Source organism: Mandrillus leucophaeus, unplaced genomic scaffold (genome assembly GCF_000951045.1).
Source record: "Mandrillus leucophaeus isolate KB7577 unplaced genomic scaffold, Mleu.le_1.0 Scaffold1287, whole genome shotgun sequence".
Classification (NCBI taxonomy): Eukaryota; Metazoa; Chordata; class Mammalia; order Primates; family Cercopithecidae; genus Mandrillus; species Mandrillus leucophaeus.
The window spans coordinates 325,804-346,418 of NW_012101240.1; the positions used below are offsets into that span (position 1 = coordinate 325,804).

The window sequence follows — 20,615 nt, forward strand, 5'->3', positions numbered from 1 at the left end:
GAACTCCTGAGCTCAGGCAATCAGCCCGCCTTAGCCTCTCAAAGTGCTAGGATTACAGGCATGAGCCACCATGCTGGGCCGCCAGGCTAATTTTGATAGAGAAGGGTCTCCCTATGTTGCTCAGGCTGGTCTCAAACTCCCAGGCTCAAGTGATCTGCCTATCTTGACCTCCCAAAGTGCTAGAATTACAGTCCTGAGACACTGTGCCTGACCTCTCTTTCTATAAGGAAAGAAAACAAAGTCTTTTGAGATATTCCAGGAATCCATCTGGAAAATCCTACTTAGATTGAGGTTAAAAAACAGATTTAGTTTAGAATTTGGTTTTAGGAAGTCTGGCAAAAATATCAAATGTTTTAAACACTTGATTAAATATATCACAAGTCACTGTGAAGACATAAAAAGTAACAACTAAAAGGTTTCAAAGGCAAATAAAGTTTAATAACTGTTAAACAAAACAAAACAACCAAAACTTTAGCTATTTTATTGGGAAGATTCAATTTTCTTAAGTAATTAAAGACCAAAAAAAGGCAACATGAAGCACAAAGAATTATTTTGAGAAACACAAAATCTTCATTTTGTAGGCCGATTAGTTACAATGGAAAGGAAAATTTTTCACAATGACTTTTAAAAACTGGAGCAATACTCTTAAAAAAGAAAACTGTCATTTTTCACAGAGAAGGCCAAATTCTAGTTTTGCATCGGTTTACTTTTGATATTAAGACTCTTATTTATTTATTTATTTATTTTGAGATGGAGTTTCGCTCTGATGCCAGGCTGAAGTGCAGTGGTGTGATCTCTGTTCACTGCAACCTCTGCCTCCTGGATTCAAGTGATTCTCCTGCCTCAGTCTCTGTGGTAGCTGGGACTACAGGTGCGCACCACCACGCCCAGCTAATTTTTGTATTTTTAGTAGAGACGGGGTTTCACCATGGTCTTGATCTCTTGACCTCGTGATCTGCCTGCCTTGGCCTCCCAAAGTGCTGGGATTACAGGTGTGAGCCACTGCGCTTGGTCAAGACTCATTTTTAAAACCTTATAATACATTCAGTTCTAGCCAACTTGTCCTTAAAAGAGTCATTCATTTTGTGTGTGTGTCGTCTCTCTTCCTTTTTGTATCCATTTAGATGTTATCTTTCATTCATTCTGAAACAACCTTTAACCTCCAAACTAGACAAAATTATTCTTCCTTTTCCTTAAAAAAAAAGTACATCCTTATACCTTATAGCTTTCCTTACCAAAAACATGTCTTATTTTCTTTGCATTATCTCCCTTATTATTTTTAGTCTTTTTAACTACTATATATTAGTCAAAATTGTTAACTCTTAGTAACTTCAATTTCTAGTGAAAACTAGAAAATAAGAGACTGTGAACTGTTATGGGGCATTCCATAAATTGGTAAATCTATAAATATACCATTTTATAATTTCTATAGAAGCATATTCTTTCTCATGGTACATTTAAAAGTGTTTTTAACAGATGTTAATATATTTAGTTCCTTTATAATAAAAACCAAAAGTAGATTAACTTATGTTAAGCAATTAATGTTTCAGCATTTATGTTATTTGGAAATGATCTAAATATTTAGTGAATGTCCATTCCCTAATTTAATTTAGCAAAACTCTACAGGCATAAGTTAACAACGAGAAGCTATTGAGAAAGAAAAGTAGCTCAGAGCAGTCTGAACTATGTGAGGTATGCAAAATTTATCATCATCTGTCTGGATAGATATGTCCAAACAATACAGTGTGGTTCCAGGAGATGAAGACATCAAATACCGTGGCCTCCAATGTGGAACGCCATCAAATAAAAAACTCCCTCCAAACACCTCAGAAGCGACCATATCTGTGTTGTTAACCAATACTTGTGGAGCTAAGCTCAAATACATTGACTTATGGATTCATAATTTTTATTTTAAAAAGGCAGCTCTGCCTGAGTGGACAACCTCAACACTGGAGATCTCCTATACCTTGATCTTTAGATCAGCACAAGAAGTAGACAACATATTTATTTGATTGCCGTTGGAAATAAAAACATTTTTCAGATGTGGGTTTTGTTAGTAATTGTCTTTATTTGCATCATGTCTTTTATTTTCAAATTGATTATGCTTTGCATTTCTAGATGTCTAAAATCAACAAAAAACTAAAATAATGATAGCTAGATGCTTAGAAATGATCCAACATACTATGGCTCCTTTGTAAGCAGATGACCTGAAATACCATTGCCCCGTCCCTTTGCGTTGCCAATCAACTTGGCCTCGAGACTTCACTGCATTCTTAAGCCATTTTATCTCTCCTCTCTTCCTCCAATGTGGGATGAGACTAGCTGAAACCAAGTTTTCCCAGTGACATGGGACAAACTTACATCTAAAATGTTGATCAATACTTTCAGAAAAAAAAAAAAAAACTCAACCAAAAGGAAGAGAAAGAAATGTAGCTCAGAACGGTCTTAACCATATAAAGTATGCAAAATTTATCAGGCCCAGAGAGACATGAATATGAGATTTTTGTCACGCCCTGCCCCAAATCCATGCCCATTCCCAGGGGATGTGACCCTCACCCATTATGTTCATGCTCCTGGAATTTATGATTTTAAAAAATATATAGCCAATCAATAGTTTACATGCAACTAAAGAACTGCCCCTTCTTTTTTTTTTTTTTTTTAAAAAACAACAACAAAAAAACAAAACACTTGTAACTGCTGCTAATTGGAGTTTATATTCATAGAAACTTGAAGATGTGTCTCCCACGTTACAGCTCTCAAACTTGGCCCAAATAAACTATTTATATTAATTTTGCCTCCATTTCTTTTGTTAAGAAGTTGACACTGTTTTTAAGTATCCATATTAAAAAATAATTACTATTGAAAAGTTCACTTATAATTTCTATTCTATTTACATTAATCCAATTGTTCTTCATTGTAATTGAGTTATTTGTGAAATGTCATTAGACATTAGACAAAGGTAGTCAACATCTCAAGTTATTAATATTTTCCTATTAACTATTTTTAAGCATATGTATGTTAGCCAAACATCACAAAAGCAAGAACCTAAAAAAACGTTAAGGCCGGGCTCAGTGGCTCATGCCTGTAATCCCAGCACTTTGGGAGGCCGAGGCAAGCGGATCACGAGGTCAGGAGTTTGAGACCAGGCTGACCAACATGGTGAAACCTCGTCTCTACTAAAACTACAAAAATTAGCCAGGCGTGGTGGCGCATGCCTGTAATCCCAGCGACTCAGGAGGCTGAGGCAGGAGAATCGCTTGAACCTGGGAGGTGGAGGCTGCAGTGAGCTGACATTGTGCCACTGCATTCCAGCCTGGGCAAACAAGAGTGAGACTCCATCTCAAAAAAAAAAAAAAAAAGTTAAATACTTGTTTTTTTTCTTTTTTTTTTTTTGCTTTACTGCTATACTTAATATATATTTGCTTTACTGCTGTACTTAATAAAGTAGTAGCTACTACATTTTCACTTTTGCTGTTAGATTAAACTGATAGTTTTATAATCTTAAACATCTAGTTACGATAACAAACTTATTTGCCTAGTAACCCCTGGTAGAAAAAACTGTATGTATGTATGTATTATATTTAATGTTGACAGCTCTGAAGACATGCCTGCTTTAGTTAATCCAACAAACTTTAATTTTTATTTACTGAAGATTTTCCTATATCATATTGTTAAAGAGAACTAAAGATAGCCTGAGAAGAACTCTGTACTTCTATATTTGAGTCCTTGCAGATGAACTGTAACCTAACTTAACAGGTAGACAAGATTGAAAACCTAACTTAGGAGTATGTGCCTGTAAGAATAGCTGAGTCTTGGCCAGTTCTAATAGCCATACTTCAACCACTTAGACACTTCTGAGTGTCTAAGGCAAACACCAACCTGCAACCAGTCTAGCTGTTTCTGTACTTCACTTCTAATTTCTGTATGTCACCTCCCTTTTTTTGTCTATAAATTTCTTCTGACCATGAGGCATCCCTGGAGTCTGCATGAATCAGCTGTTACTCTGAGGGCTGCCGGATTCGTGAATCATTCATTGCTCAATTAAACTCTTTTAAGTTTAACTTGGCTGAAGTTTTTTCTTTTAACAATATCAACTTGAAGAACATTTGGGCTAGGTCTTATTTGTCTGAAAGTTTAAAAAATACTTAATTTGTAATAAGTGCTTTTTCTTTAAGGCAATTAAATACAGCTCTTTACCAGTTAATTTTAGGATAGTCTCTAGAGGTAGAAAAATATTACACATACATGCATACACAGACATGCATAAAATATAGACAGAAGGAGATTTCACAGTTTTCATTTGAAAACTGTAGCCATGTGCCAGGTACAATAATACAAAAACAGTTTATAAAAGAATTTCTGAATCCAAATTGTGTTTCTGGCAGATGGAACAAGTTAAGATTATCTACAAGATGGCTAAAGCTTTTCACTGTTTCTGGGAGAAAAAACAAGATTTTTTTATTTGCTCCATTTCCAAATAGCTCTTTTTCTTCTTATTCTTCTGGTGAGTAATCTCCCTGGCATTTGCATGCCAAAGAGATAACCCTCAGGTCCCAGAGGAGACAGGGTGGAAAATGTAGATCTTAATGGCAGAGAGCCAGAAAAAGCACCTTAAACAAAGGGAAGGTTTGTTACTTAAACTCTTTCTCTATTGGTTAAGACTGTTTGGTGATTTAGTCCTTCTTTTCTTCCTGATGCAGAGAGAGAGAGAGACGAGCTTATAAATATACACTTCCTTTGTAGACATAAATTTCTCTTACAAAGAGTCTCAAAGTAACTCTCTCAAAATAATCTTTATGCCAGATAGCATATTTTGGCAACTAATTCAGTTAGATCTGTGTCTTCCCAACCCAGCTTAAAAAAAAAAAAGCTAGATTACTGAGTTCAGGATGGTGCCCATGAGTAAATAGGGCAAAGCATGTTCTATACCTAGATTCCGCATGGATAGCGTCAGCAAATTTCTGAGAGTTTTCCTTTGGGATAAGAAAGCCTTTCACTATTGTCTCTGAGCTTAGATTTGACTAAGGCATACAGGTGGCTAAAGAAAGCCCAGCTGGTTTATTCTGAGGGACTAATTTCAAAAGGCATTTTTTTTTTCTAACTTTTTGTCTTCAAAGTGGAAAAATAACTGAGTGAAAAAGTTAGTAGATTCAGAGTAATTAGGCAGAGGAGTGTAGAAAGAAGGATACTGTAAGGACTCAACAGGTTCTTCTTGCCTGCTGCCCAGATAGAGCTGATTTATCATTTATCAAGGCAGCAGGGGAATTGCAATAGAGAAAGAGTTTTACACATGTAGAGTTGGCTAAATGGGAGACGTGTTTTATTATTGCTCAGATCAGCTTCCCTGGAAATTTGAAAGCTAGGATTTTTCATGGATGGTTTGGGGAGGAATGGGGCTGGTTAGGCAATAAGTGCTTGCTGCTAATTGGTTGGGGATGCAATCATAGCGGTGTGGGAAATAGTCCTTACGCATGCTGAGTCGCTTCTGGATCGGGCCACAGGAGTGGTTGGTGGAGCCATCAGTAGTCAGACACAGAAAACCTGAAAAGACATCTCAAAAGGCCAATCTTAGATTCTAAAATACTGATGTTATCTGCAGGAGTAATTGAAGCAGTTGTATATTTTGTGACCTCCAGAATAGTGACTGGAAATTGTTTATATCTACACCTTAGCAGAATTCAGGTTCCTCTATCCTCCTAGCCTGCTGGCCTCTCATCAGCTTTGCTGAGGTGATGGAATGTTAGGGAAGAACTATTATCATTTAAACTACAGACCAAGTGTCTCCCAAAGTTAGTTTGGCCTAAGCCCAGGAATAATTATGGGCAGCTTGAAGGCTAAAGGCAAGATGGAGTTTGGCTTGATCAGATCACCCCTACTGCCATAATTTTCTCACTGTTATAATTTTTGCAAAGGTGGTTTCAATTGAGGGAAAAAGCAGTTGGAGTTAAGTCAGTCAACGTACATTTTTAGTTCCATTATCATTTTGCTTTTTGTAGAAAGTCTTATTAGAATTAAAAAAAATAGAGTCTCATTCTGTTGCCAGGCTGGAGAGCAGTGGCATAATCATGGTTCACTGCAGCCTTAACCTTCTGGGCTTAAGCTATCCTCCTGTTAGCAGCAGCAAATCTGTATGGGTCTGCAGCAGCTGGATTTTTGCCTCCTTGAAGGAAATAATTCTTCCAAGGGGCATAAGGTAGAGTGAAAGACTGAAGCAAGTTTCTGAGCAGGAGTGAAAGTTTAAAAAGTTTTAGAGCAGGAATGCAAGGAAGTAAAGTACACTTAGAAGACGGCCAAGTGGGCAACTTGAGAAATCCAAGTGCCCTATTTGACCTTAGACTTGGGGTTTTATATATTGGCATGCTTCTGGGGTTTTACATCTCTCCTCTTTTGAGTTTTCCTTGGGGAAGGCTGTCCACACGTGCATGAGTCATGTGTTTCTAGAGGAAGTCCGTATACCAGTTAAACTCCACCATTTTGCCTCTTAGTGCACATGTTTGAGCCTGCTTGCCCAACTCCTGAGATCTTACTAGGAAGCGGCTGATCACTAGCTTCAGGAGTTTTCTATCTATTGGGAGATTTTCTTTCCCTGTTGCCAGTTGCAACCTATTATTATTTTAGAGAGAGAGTTTAACAACCACCTGACGATCATCTGATGGTCACCTGACATTCCTAGTTGGAGGGGGTCTCTCCTCCCTTGCTCATGTCTGCCTGATTACCTACTCTAACATTTCCCCCCACAAGAATTCACGACCCAATTCTTTGGGAAAATGGATGATGATCAGTCTTCTGTAACTGCTTCCTGCCAACAGAGGTGTGGTGGTGATTGTTCCGTGAGTCTTGGCCTCTTGCTAGCTGTCAGGGCAGGGTGGCTGCATGGGTTGGTGAAAGTAGTACCCAGTCAGGTCTAAGGGAGATGGGCAGGATTTCACCTCTGCCATGTCCCACTGATGGGAAGTCTAGGGGTCCTCTGTAGAAGGGTGACTCTTGAATATTAAGAGGATGGTATCCCTCACTGAGGATCATCTGGAACTTGATCATCTAAAGGTGAGAGAAAGGAGACAAATTGGGTTATTAGATTTTTGAAGACATGGACTGAAAGGAGCAAAAGTAGAGGCTAACATGTGGGCCTAAAAAGGGAAGAACCCAGGGAAGATCCCATTTCCAGGGTCCTTACCAATCTAACCATGAGAGGGTTGTTCTTGTAAGCTGGAGGCTCGATTTAGGAGTTGTCTGATGTTGTTTTGTACTTTTACTGATCGATTTACCCAAAAGCAACATTTTTCATCTAAGGCTAAACAAATTTCTCCCTGTGCTGCCATTAACATATCTAGACAAATTTGGAGGACTACAGCTGCTAAAGAGTTAATTTGTTTTGGCATGGTTAAGGTTTTAGCTATCACATTAAAATTGCTGGCTATTTCCTTTGAGAGTTGCCTATAGGTCAAGGAGGCTTTTGAGATTCTGGCAATTTAGGTTCCCGTACCAGCTATAATGTTGAGGCCCATAAGAAGGGGAATTAATTGGATAGCGCTTTTCACCTGGACAAGACAGAATTCCCATGGATTGGTACTGGAAGAGAGAGATTGCCAGGGAGTATAAAGATGGCCAGGGGTGCATAATCTATGGTACAAGTTCCAGTCCATTTAGTGAGGAGGCATTGCTAAACTGGCCACAAACACAGAAGGCTCCTTGGGTTTTAAGACAAGTATAGATGTCGAAACAAAATAAGAGATGAGGACAGCCCCCAAAAACACCAAGGATGACAACACACTCAGGTAGCCAGTAGCTACAGTCATGCCTGCTAATACTTGGGTGCATGGGGTTTGATTCTGATTAGCTGCCTTGGTTTCATTTTCCCAAAAAAAGAGAATTTTGAGTTTAGTTCAATAGAACCCATTCTGCTGTGGAGGTGAGGTTGGCAATTTGCAGACATTGGTTTCAATCAGCAGGCTGGAACTAGAAATTTCAAGTACTGCATGAGCTTAGGCATTTCTGGCAAAACTGAATGAACTTATTTAGCAAAGTCCCCTGAAGAAAGATAATATTTGAAGGTTTGGGGAATCTTGGTTGATGGTGGAATTGGTTTTGGGTGTATGTTTGATTAGTCTGTTGGTTAGAATCTACAGAGCGAGTAACATTACAGGCTATATTGGGAAATAACCTACATCCACTCCATTTTTTTTTTCTTTTGGCCATAAGACAAAATAGGGGTTATTCCCATTAAAGTGATATTAGAAAAGACTGATCCAAAAATGGGAAGTTCCTTGTGGATGTCAAGGAAATACTGCTTTGCTTTTGCAAAAAATGTTATTTGCAGACCCAAATAGCTCTTTCAGATTAGGGTCCTGTTGAGAGGAAATACATAATTCTATGTCTATGTTTGTCCAATCTCTGGTACAGGCTGGATAAGCTCTCCCTGGTGTTTTAGAAGAAGAGCTAGTACATAACCAGCATTTGGTGGAGTGAGGGGATCCTGTGTTTTGGAGCAATTGCTGAGCTTTTTCTAATAATGGGAAATCAGGATGGCAGTGTGCTGCCAGTAAAGCGATGAGTATGAGAACCAAAAGGGGCAGAGCCACGGTGACCTAAGGTGATTGTGAAAGAGATAAATTGATCATAAAGCAAGCTGCCACTGGAAATCCTGGTGGTGTACAAGTTGGGGTTAAAATAGTGATAATAACTGGAGTAATTATTAAGAAAATTCTGAATACTAGGATCACCTTACTTTGATGTGAAAGGATGTTGAGGGGGAATTACTTATGTTTTCACTAAAAGAGGAATTTCAGATCTTCCAGTGCCTCACAAGTGTATTCTGGAGCTGAGGGTGTTGGTTCCGGCTCTGGTGTTCCATGGCCTTTCCATGACTTCACGCAGGTATAATGTATCCAGCTATCTCTGGAACTTTAATGGCTGTGGGAATAGATACTGGAGCAGTGAAGTGGCCCCTCCAGACTGGAGTTAGTTGGGAATTTGGGGTTTCAACCTTCGAAGTTTTAATGAGAACTAGTGAACCTGGAAGATACAGAGGCTGGGATTTTTCCCCTTCCGATGCTGGGTTTGTTTTTAATCCATATTCCCAGAGAGTCTGTTGGAAGCCTGCTAAAGAAGAAACATACTGGGTGATTTTGGCAGTTTCTTCATCTAGTATCAGATAAGTCCGAATATAGAAATGGCCTACCATATAAGATCTCAAAGGCGCTTAATTGCTAGGGAGCCTTAGGGGCAATACAGATTTGAAGGAGGGTTAAAGGTAAGAGGTCTACCCATGACTGCTATTTCCTGACAGAGATTATTGAGGATGCATTTCAGGGTTTGGTTAATTCTTTCTACTTTTCCTGAAGATTGCAGTTCTCAGGCAAAGTGAGGGTACTACTTTATGCCTAGGACATTACTAACCTGTTGAGTTACTTGAGGAAAAAAAGATGAATCATTGTCACTCTGCAGTGACCTGGGGAGTTCAAAGCAGGGAATGAGTTCCTTTAGGAGCAAGTTAGCTATCTTCTGTGCCTTTTCAGTCCTTGTGGGGCCGGAGTCTTCCCAGTCTGTGAAGGTACCTACACAGACCAAGAGGTACTTATACCTGTGGCATGTGGGTAGCTGAGTGAAGCCCATCTACCAGTCCTCCCCAGGCTTGTATCTCTCCTTTGGATTTGACTTATTAATGGAGAGGGCTTCCCCATCTGGGGATTATTTATGGTGCACAAGGTGCAGGCTTGACAAACCTATTGAATAGTTTTGTTTAGTCCCTTCCCACTGAACGCCCGTTTACAAATTTGCCCTAGACTGTCCTTTTCAAGGTGGCATGAGTCATGTAAACACTTGATGAATTTCCACTGGGAGGTATTAGGTAGATGGATAAGTTCTCCCAACATGTACCCTCCATTGGTTTCTTCTTTATACCCATGCTGGATGGCCCAATCTATTTCTTCCTTAGTGTATTGGAGAAGGGACAGTTTACTTGGGAGAGAGGGCAGTAAGGTCCCCACGGAGGTATCTTTTGAGATGGCTGCCTCTTTAGCTTTTTGGTCAGCTAACATATTTCCCCAAGCGGTTTCATCAGAACCCCTCTGGTGTTCGCTACAGTGCACTATTGCCACTTCCTGAGGCAAATGAACAGCCTCTAGTAGCTCTAAGATTGGAGGTCTGTACGTAATAGGAGTATTCCAAGCTGTTAGGTATCCCCTTCCCTTCCGGATAGCTATGTGGGTGTGAAGCACCAGGAAGGCATATTTAGAATCTGTATACATGGTTATTCTTTTTCTTTCCCCAAGTTTTAGGGCTCTGGTCAATGTGATGAGTCGGCTAGTTTCACTGAGGTACCCAGGTATAGAGCTACCGCCTCTGTAACTGGGTGAAGGGACACTATAGCATACTGTGCATATCTATCTCTATTCTTGACAAAGCCAACCCCATCTGAAAACCATATTTCATCTAGATAACCTAGGGGCTGATATTTTAAGTCTTCCAGGCTGGCATAAATTTGGTTAAGTATCTCACAACATGAATGTGTTCAGTTATCCTCTCCTAGTAGTGGCAGTAAGGACGCTGGGTTAAGAGTGGAACACTACTCAACTGTTACCTGTGGGCTTTCTGACAACAAGACTTGGTAGGTTAGCAGTTTGTTATCAGTGATCCACTGTGGTCTTTCTATATCCAATAAGGGACCTATTTGGTGGGATGTCAGGAGCCTGACTGTTGCACTGTGATTTTGAGGGCCTCCTTGAGTAAAAGGGCTGCTGTAGCCACTACATTTAGGCAATGCAGCCACCCTTGCACTACTGGGTCTAGGTTCTTTAAAAAGTAACTTATAGGACATTTGATGGCCTGATGGTTTGAGTTAGAACTTCCAGGGCTACAACTTACCTTTCAGTGACAAAAAGTTGAAATGGTTTGGTTAGTATGGGTAGCCCAAGGGCTGGGGCTTGTGAGAAGGCAGTTTAGAACTAAAACTGACAGTTTTTAGTTCAGTTTTTACTTGCTTCTGATCTTTTTCCCAGAGAAGTGGGTCCCAATCAGTCCCTTCTTTTAGAACCTGATATAAGGACTTAATAATTTCACCATATGCCAGTATCGAAAGTCTGGAATATCTTGTGACCCCAGAAAGGTATAATACCTTTCCTGGTACTCTTGAGCCCCACGTCTCTGGATTAATGGAAAAGTCTGTGGAAAGTTCATCCTTGTGTGTGACTTCCTTGAGGCATAAGATTGCTTTTGGTAAAGGTTAACTGAGCCCCAATCTTAATAAAATATCTCTATTCAAAAGCAGTGTAGGACATTCTGCTATCATTAAAAATGCATGAGAAAAGACAGTCTCCCCTCACAGGCAGCAAAGATGAGGAGTGACCCTTTGGGTTATGGGCACCCAATTTACCCCCATCACCTTGGAGGATAATTTCCCATGAAGAGATATGCACCAAGCAGGCCATTTCCCAAATAAAACTTATAGTCCTACCTGCCACATCCAAAGCAGCCCTTAGCTCCATCCCTTCAATAGTAATATTCAATCCAGGAGCTGGCTGGAGTGGAGGATCCCTTCAGCTTAAGGCCGTTAGGAATTGGGATTCTGTCTTAGGGGCCCTTCAGCCCTCAGGGTAGTCCCATTTCCAATGGTTGAGTTTGTGACAGAAGGAGCAAGCCATGCAGGGATTTTTCCCACCTGTCCCACTGTGGCAGTTTGTCTTCCAGTGTCTTGGCTTCCCACACTGATGGCAGTTAACTGGGAGGGTATTCTGAGGGCAACTTGGAGAGGGCTGGTGGATTTTCAGGGCAGACAATAGTTGGAACTGCTGCTTTTCCTTTCACCTCTTCTTTCCCTGAGCACTTTCCTCTTCAGTCCTGGTTGTAAAAGACAGAGGGAGCTATTTTGAAGATGTGAGGCATAAGGGTGTTGGGGTCCAGTGCTAGTTTTTGGAGTTTCCTCCAAATATGTGGGCCTGCCTGAGTTAAAAAATGATCCTTTAGGACCAGTTGCCCTTCTGGTGTCTCTAGGTCTAGGTTAGTGTGTTTCACCAGGGCCTCTTGTAGCCTCTCTAGGAAAGTGGTGGGGTTTCCAAGAGGTCCTTGATTTATTAAGACCAATTTTATTATAATTTACAGGCTTGGCTCTGCTAGCTTTCATTCCTTCTAACAGACATAGGAACATGCAATTCCTTGCTCATATAACCCTCTGGGTATTGTAATCCAAACTGGGGCTGACCCAAGGAACTGTGGTGACCCATACAAGGTAGCCCCCAAGGGAGTCATGTGCATTGCATTTGCAAATTGTTGGGGAGCCTCCATAATGGAGTCATGTTCTCCCTTAGACAGGGTTTGTCCTAGTATGACTGAGAGATCCCTCCAAGTGAGTTCAAATGTTAAGCCCACTTTATGGAACCCTTTGATGCATTTGTCAGGATCTCCATAAGCTTCCGTAGTTCTGTTTTAATTTGACTCAGGTCTTGCATATTAAATGGAGTCTGAACTCTAGTAGGTCAACTAACTTCTTGAAGGGAGCATAACTCAAGGGGGTGGTGTCCAGAGGATGGCCCTGGGTATGAAAGGGAAGGCTCCAAAGCCAGGAGACTTGGATATAATGGGGTCAAAGGGTAGGGTTTGAGCTAAGCTCCACTCTTGGTTCCTCCAGGGCTTGAGCCCTGGGTAAACCCAACGAGGGGTCTCCCGAACCAACCAGATGGGGCAGCCTGACTATGGCTGCTATCATCACTGGATCAATTTTACAAGCCCAACAAAGGTCTAGGTTTTTTCTTAGGGCCTGTACATAGGGGATTTCTGTCTATTTTCCCTGCTAGTGGCAAAACAAATCTAGTTGATAGAGCATATTAAAATTTATGCTTCCACTTTCTGGTCAAGATTTCTGCTCCTGGAGCTTGTATTAAAACCAGGCTGTGATATAGAAAAATATTAGCCTTTTCCTTTTCAGGGTTTGGGGGTCAAAGTTTCAGTTCTCGAGGATGCATCCGAAGGGTTTGTACTGTAGTATGGAGATGTGATTACCCATCTGTGAAGACAGAACAAAGGAGAAAAAAAGGAAAAAGAAGGTATCTCCTTTTATTTCCCTATTATCCTTTCCTGAACAGGGCATCCCCCATTCATCATTAGGGTTCCAGAATGAACATGTCTTACTGGGTACCCAAATCTCTGCCCCAACTCATCACAATTACCCACTTGAGAACAGAGGAAATACCCAAGTGAAAAGGGGTCCCCTATTTATCCTTGGAGTTTCAGAATGAACCGGTTTTACCGGGTACCCCTAAGCTTGCCTTCATCTCTGTTCTAATGGTAGTCTGTTCTGTGCCTGTAGCCTGGGACCAGCCTTTATCTCTCTCTGTCCTATGGGTACTTTTTCTCTTGCACCTGCAACCTTGGGCGGGCCTATATCCTTATCTCCATGATCTTACAGTGACTCTTACTCAGAGCATTCTAGCAACAAAATGATTATCTCTTTTTTTTTTTTTATGATCCATTTCCCATGTTCTTTAAGTAGATGAGAAGCTTGTTTTTCAGCCAACTGCTGCAAGGGGCTGGACTTCCCTCCCTTTAAATATGACCTTGAGAGTCCTTATGTACATTGAGGAGGGTATGGAAGTGATTAGAGGAATGGAGAAAATTTTGTTTTTGAGGTTCCCTGTCCTCCTGGGGTAACATCCAGAATAGATGCTTGAGTAGACAGGACAATCCCTCTGCTACAGGAGGAAGTGGGAGGAAGCGTGAGGAATACTGATGGAAAGCCTTCATATGCTCAAATAAACAGCAGCCCTGGGATTCAAAATACCAATGTTTATTTGCCCTCTTGACATAAAGAGGAATCTTTGGAGAACTTGGAGCTTGGGATAAGATCTCACAAATGGCAAAGGAAGAATTTTCTCTCCTCCCAAAGGGGTGCTAACTCAAAAAAAGCAAGTAGGAGAGATCCTTAAAGAACCATAAAACGATGTTCTATGCAGCCATTAAAAACTGCTTCAAAAGCCACCAAAAACTTGACCCTGGAGCATAACAAGGATGAAAAGTGTATGGTAAGTCATAAGGAGCTGACAGAACTGGGGTTCTGATTCGTGTCTATCCTGGCAACAAGCCAACAGACATCTGCAAGGGAGCCTGTTTCTCTGCTGCTGTACAAATGCAACAAGAGCCATGGGTGCACGAATAACAGGGAGTGTGTGTTTAAGGTAGAGAAGGAACTTGCATGGCATACAAAACGAAAGAAGAGAAAAGGCACACTTGCCCCTGAGGCAGACAGAGTGGTGGGTACACAAGGCCATTTCAGAATACACATAGAGAAAACAGGAGAATAGGTGGTGTGGGTTTTGGGGAAAAAGCCAATTATATTTGAAAAAGCAGAGGAAATTGCAGACATTGCACAATCTTAGGCTTTAGCCCTACCACTCTCGTGAGCCTCCTGTCTAGGAGGGCCATTAGTATTTCAGGTCTACATGGTGTGGACTCCAAGGTCCTTCCCCCTCCTGCCGTAAGCCACCTGTCAGGATAAGCTGAGAGATCAGCCAGGGGGTGCAGAGCCACTGTGGCTGAGAATAGTTGTTCTGGGGATTGGTTAGTAAGCAGGAGAGTGAAAGGGGAGAAGAAAACTGCGTACAGGTCTCCTTCTTCTCCAGCCAAAGAAGGAGAGGCATAGAGATTTCTTATCACTGGGGAACGTATCCAAGCCATGTGGCATCAAACTATGTTAGCAGCAATGAATCTGTATTGGTCTGCAACAACTTGATTCTTGCCTCTTCAAAGGAAATAATTTGTCTGGGGGGCATAAGCCAGTGTGAGAGACCAAGGCAAGTTTTTGAGCAGAAGTGAGAGTGTATTAAAAAGTCTTAGAGCAGGAATGAAAGAAAGTAAAGTAACTTGGAAGAGGGCCAAGTGGGTAACCTGAGAAATCCAAGTGCCCTGTTTGACCTTTGACTTGGGGTTTTATATGTTGGCATTCTTCTGGAGTTTTGTGTCTCTCCTCTCTTGATTTTTTCTTGGGGTGGGCTGTCCACATGCACAGTGGCCTGCCAGCACTTGTGAGAGGCCACATGCACAGTGTATTTACTGAAGTTGTGTGCATGCTCACTTGAGGTGTTTTTTCTCAAGTGTTCATAGAGGAAGGTCATACACCAGTTAAACTATGCCATTTTGCCTCTTAGTGCATGCTTGAGCCTGCTTGCCCAGCTCCTTATTGGGAAGCTGTTGGCCACCACCTTCAAGTGTTTTCTATATATTGGGAGACTGCCCTTCTCTGGCACTGGCTACAACCAATTATTATTTTAAAGAGACTGCTTAACAACTACCTGACCATCACCTAATGGTTGCCTGACATTACTGGTGGGGGATGGGCTTTTCTTCTGATGTTCATGTCTGCCTAACTACCTACTCTAACACTCCCACTTCAGCCTCCTGAGTAGTTGGGACTGCAGGCTTGTGCCACCATGCCTAGCTAATTGTTATTATTATTTTTGTTTTTAATAGAGATGAGGTTTCCCTATGTTGTCCAGGTTGGTCTCAAACTCCTCAGCTCAAGCAATCTGCCCTCTTCAGCCTCTTAAAGTGCTAGGATTACCACTGCTTCTGGCCAGAAGTCTTTAAGAGAGGCAAATTTTGATTCATTGAGTCTTTTGGAAGGCTCTGCATGATAATCAAAATCTACATTCCACTGTTCTTGAGGAATTCTGAATTTCTTCTTTTCCAGTCCACTTCATAAGTGATCAGTATTGTCTAGGTTAAAACTTCCTTACAATGACCACTGTAATTCTACATTATCTTTGAACTTCAAATTAACAAACCAATGATGTACCTCAAGGAGCTAGAAAAGAGAACAAAACAAAACCAAATTTAGTAGAAAGAAAGAAATAATAAAGATCAGAGCAGAAGTAAATGGAATTGAGACTAAAAAATACAAAATATGAACAAAAAGGTTTTTTTGAAAAAATAAATTAACAAACCTTTAGCTAAACTAAGAAGAAAAGAGAAAAGACCCATGTAAATAAAATCAGAAGCAAAAAAAGAAAGTTAACAAATGAGACCACAGAAATACAAAGAATCATTAAAAACAATTATGGACAACTTTTTCCAAAAGAAACAACACGTTTCTTTTGGAAAATCAAAAAGAAATCGATAAATTCCTGAACACATACAACTTGTTAAGATTGAATCATAAAGAAAAAAATAACTTGAACAAACAAGTAATGAGATCAAAGCGGTAATAAAAAGTCTCCCATCAAAGAAAAGTCTAGGACCTGATTGCATCAATGCTAAGTTCTGTCAAACTTTTAAAGAAAAAACTCAAACTCTTCAAAAAAAAATGGGGGAAGTGGTAATACTTCCAAACTCTTTCTCCAAGGTCAGCATTACCCTGATAGCAAAACTGGACAAAGACACAAGAAAAAAAGAAAGCATTAGGCCAATATTTCTGATGAACATAGTTGTAAAAATCCTCAACAAAATGCTAGCAAACCAAATTCAACAATACATTAAAAAGATCTCACGCCTGTAATCCCAACACTTTGGGAGGCCAAGGCGGGCGGATCACGAGGTCAGGATATCAAGACCATCCTGGCTAACACGGTGAAACCCCATCTCTCCTAAAAATACAAAAAATTAGCCAGGCAAGGTGGCGGGTGCCTGTAATCCCAGCTACTTGGGAGGCTGACGCAGCAGAATGGCGTGAACCTGGGAGGTGGAGCTTGCAATGAGCCGAGATTGTGCCACTGCACTCCAGCCTGGGTGACAGAACAAGATTCCATCTCAAAAACAAAAACAAAAAATCATTTAGCATGATCAAGTGGGATTTATCCAAGGGATAAATATTTCCAGAGTAATAACAATCTCTGGCTTCCAAGGCATGTTTACTACTTAATAATTATTTAATCAAGTTTGACAATATTCTTTGCTCAGAAAGCCTGATCACGCAGAAGGATGAAAATATCCATAGAGAATTGTTTCCCAATAGCCCCTTTCAAGTGGGTTATTGGAAGGTAAGTGGATAATATATTTACATAATTGTACTTTTTTGTTGGTAAAATTTGGGAAAATAAAAATTTTACATTCTTTCCTTAAAGAAAGTCCTCCAAACTAAGTAAGTTTCAGGTCACATAAAACCTGAATTTGCCCATGCTCACAACTGTGCCTGCAATTGTTTATTGAGGAAGAAAAACATGTTAAAAAAGCATCACGCAGTGGTCAAGGAAAATCTCTTTTCTTTGCTCTAATAGAATTACAGCTCTCTCTCCTGCTTATCTTACAGTCTTCGCAGGTGGGCATTGTTTATTTATACTCCCACGCTCTCTCTTGTCATGGGCTAATTTTTTCTTGATCCTCTTTGCTATGTTCTGAATATACTCCCTCCTTTCTAAAATCCACCAGCCACTCCCATTCTGTAATTCAACTCATTTCTCTATGATTTTCGCTCTTGAACTTAGTCTCCTTATCTGTAAATTTACTCTAGTCTAATTCATTAACCCATTTCCTGTTTGCCCCAAGAATATTCTTGTTCTCTTGTCTCTAATTCTAATGTAATATTATATACATTTCTGTTACATTAGGATTAGAGACAAGTTCTGTTTAGAAATAACTCCATGAACAGTTTTTATGTTTTATTTTCACATTGAAAAATCAGTCAGATTTGCTTCAGCCTCAAAGAGTGTGTTTATGTAAAATTCAATGAGTGCTGGCAGCAAGCCACACTTTTTTTTTTCTAAACAGGAAATGGGTTAACATACACGTGGACGAACATTCTCTGGCTTATTTCCTGGAAGCCTGCTTCTCTGATTAACTTGTACTCTTTGACTACCACCTCTTTATTACCCCACCTTGACCTCTAATCTATGATTCTACCACGTTGTCAGTGTATTTCATCCACTTTATGTCATCACTCCACTCCTTACCCAGCTAAAATGCTTATGGTCACACAGTCAATTTTCAAAGGATAGTAATCAGTCCTTTGTATACACCCTTGAACCTCACACTGTTTTATGCATGGCAAAACCAAAACCCTGGTTAACTCCAATTCTCTTGCTAGTCCACATCTGAACCCAGGGATCCAAATGTGGTTTACAAATGTCTTCTCTTAACCTCACTTCCACCTGCAAATTACCATATGTTTTTCTCTCCTTTTACAGAAAAAGAAGAAATGCAACAGCCTCAAAGCAGAAGTCTAAATTTTTATGAATGAAGTTAAATGATTTTTCAGAGTGTCTTCAAAATAATCTGGTAAGGTAGGGACAGAGGGAGTGGGGAAATAAATGAACAACATTGGCTATCAGTTAAAAACAACTGAATGTGGGTGATGGGTTTCATTTTTTGTTAATTCTTACTTTTATATGCTTGAAATCTTCCATGACAAAAATTTCAAGTGTCTATAATTGCTGTCTCCAATTTCCTCTCTTTCAAGCTACAAACCTACTCTGATCAAGCTTTTACTTTCAACACTGCTGAAACTATTGTTCATCCTAGTCACAATAATCTTTATATTGCTAAATTCAACGATCAATTCTTAGTTCTCACTTTTTCCTATTAATAGCGTTTGATGGACCATCAAACTCTGCTTTCCTATGTCACACCTTGGTGATCACTTCGTGTTTCCCTTTCTTCAAGTGGATTCTAGTACAGGCATAATTGTATTAGTCTGTTCTCACGCTGCTAATAAAGACACACCCAAGACTGGGTAATTTATAAAGGGAAGAGGTTAATTGACTCACAGTTCACAGGGCTGAAGAGGCCTCACAATCATGGCAGAAGGCAAGGAGGAGCAAAGACACATCTTACCTGGCAGCAGGCAAAGAGGGCATACGCAGGGGAACTCCCCTTTATAAAACCATCAGATCTCGTGAGATTTATTCACTGTCACGAGAACAGCACGAGAAAGACCCACCTCCATGATTCAGTTGCCTGCCACCAGGTCCCTTCCACGACATGTGGGGATTACTGGAGCTAAAATTCAAGATGAGATTTGGGTGAAGACACAGCCAAACCATATCAATCACTATTTCTTTTTTTTTTTTTTTAATTTTAATAGTTTTTAGGGGTACAGATGGCTTTTGGTTAAATGGGTAAGTTCTTTAATGCTAATTTCTGAAATTTTAGTGTGCCTGTCACCCAAGCAGTGTACACTGTACCCAATATTCTCTTATCCCTTACCCCCTCCAAACCTCCCCCACTGAGCCCCCAAAGTCCATTAATCACTCTTATGCCTTTGTGTCCTTATAGCTAAGTTCCCACTTATAAATGAAAACATACAATATTCGGTTTTCCATTTCTGAGTTACTTCACTTAGAATAATGACCTCCAGTTCCATCCAAGTTGCTGCAAAAGACATTATTTTGTTCCTTTTTATGGCTGAGTAGTATTCCATGGCATATATATACCATATTTTTATTATCAACTCTTTGGTCAATGGGCACTTAGGTTCCATATTCTTGCATTTGCAAATGGTGCTGCTATAAACATGCATGTACATGTGTCTTTTTTAATATGACTTCTTTTCCTTTGGGTAGATACTCAGTAGTTGGATTACTGGATTGAATGGTAGTTCTACTTTTAGTTCTTTAAGGCATCTCCATACTACTTTCTATAGTGGTGGTACTAATTTACATTCCCACAAGCAATGTAAAGATGTTCCCTTTGCACCACATCCATGCCAACGTCTATTGTTTTTTGATTTTTTAACTATGGCCATTCCTGCAGGAGTAAGCTGGTATCTCCTTGAGGTTTAATTTGCATTTGCCTGATGATTAGTGACAAGCATCACAATTTCTTAGTCTTCCCCTTTTTCCTTACCAGTTGCTCCCTTCTAGTCTCCTTTGCTGATTTGTTCTCTTTTCCTTGACCTACTAACAGTGCAGTACCCAGGTACTACTTCTCTGCACTGCATTTTTGCTTCTCTTCTTGCTGTCTTCTCTGCACTGCATTCCTTAGTGATCTCTTTCAATCTTGTGCCATCTAATGGCTGAAAATGCCTCTGTTATGTGGACCACTCACAGATTTATATCTTTAGCTGAGACCTCTCTCCAGAATTCAAGACTTTTATGTACAACTGCCTACTTGACATCTCCACTTGGGTGTTAAATAGGCTTGTAAAACTTAGCAACTGGACTCCTTGTATTTCCCCTGAGTGCTGCTCCACCCAAAGCCTTCCTCATTCAGTTTATGGCAACATCTTTCCAATAGTTTTGATTAAAAGTCTTGGATTATTCTCGGTTCCTTTATTATTCCCTCAAAACCTACATTCAATCATTTGGTAAATCCTATAGCTCTACTTTCAAAATATTTCTAGATTCTGACCTTTTTTCTTTACCTTGACTTCTATCACACTAGTCTGGACCAACTCTATTTCTCACCTAAATAACAACAATATCCTCTGTATTCATTTCCTGGGGACGCCATAACAAAGTACTGCAACCTGGGGGACTTTTAGCAACAGATTTTTTTTTGTTTTTTCTTTCACAGTTCTGGAGGATAGAAGTCCAAAATAAAGATGTTAGCAGTGCCATGCTCTCTTCGAAGGATCCAGGAGCGATATAGGTTCTTCTTTCTAGATCTGGTACATCGAGTGTCAGTGACATCAGGGATTTCTTGGCTTGTAGATGCAACATTTGTATCTATGTATCCACCTTCACATGGATTTTTTTTTT

The 20,615-nt window shown here is 40.1% G+C and overlaps 1 protein-coding gene across 4 annotated transcripts in view; it reads right to left on the reverse strand.

Moving 5' to 3' along the window:
• The window catches only part of MTAP (methylthioadenosine phosphorylase), a 119,106-nt gene that overhangs the window by 3,436 nt on the left and 95,055 nt on the right, over positions 1–20,615 (reverse strand). For 2 of the 4 annotated variants that reach the window (XM_011972323.1, XM_011972322.1), the window contains one exon: positions 6,930–7,038. The exons of the other annotated variants lie outside the window; for them this stretch is intronic. In XM_011972323.1, the coding sequence (XP_011827713.1) occupies positions 6,930–7,038 (109 nt within the window). The remainder of the gene's footprint in view (positions 1–6,929; positions 7,039–20,615) is intronic. 4 annotated transcript variants of the gene reach the window in all.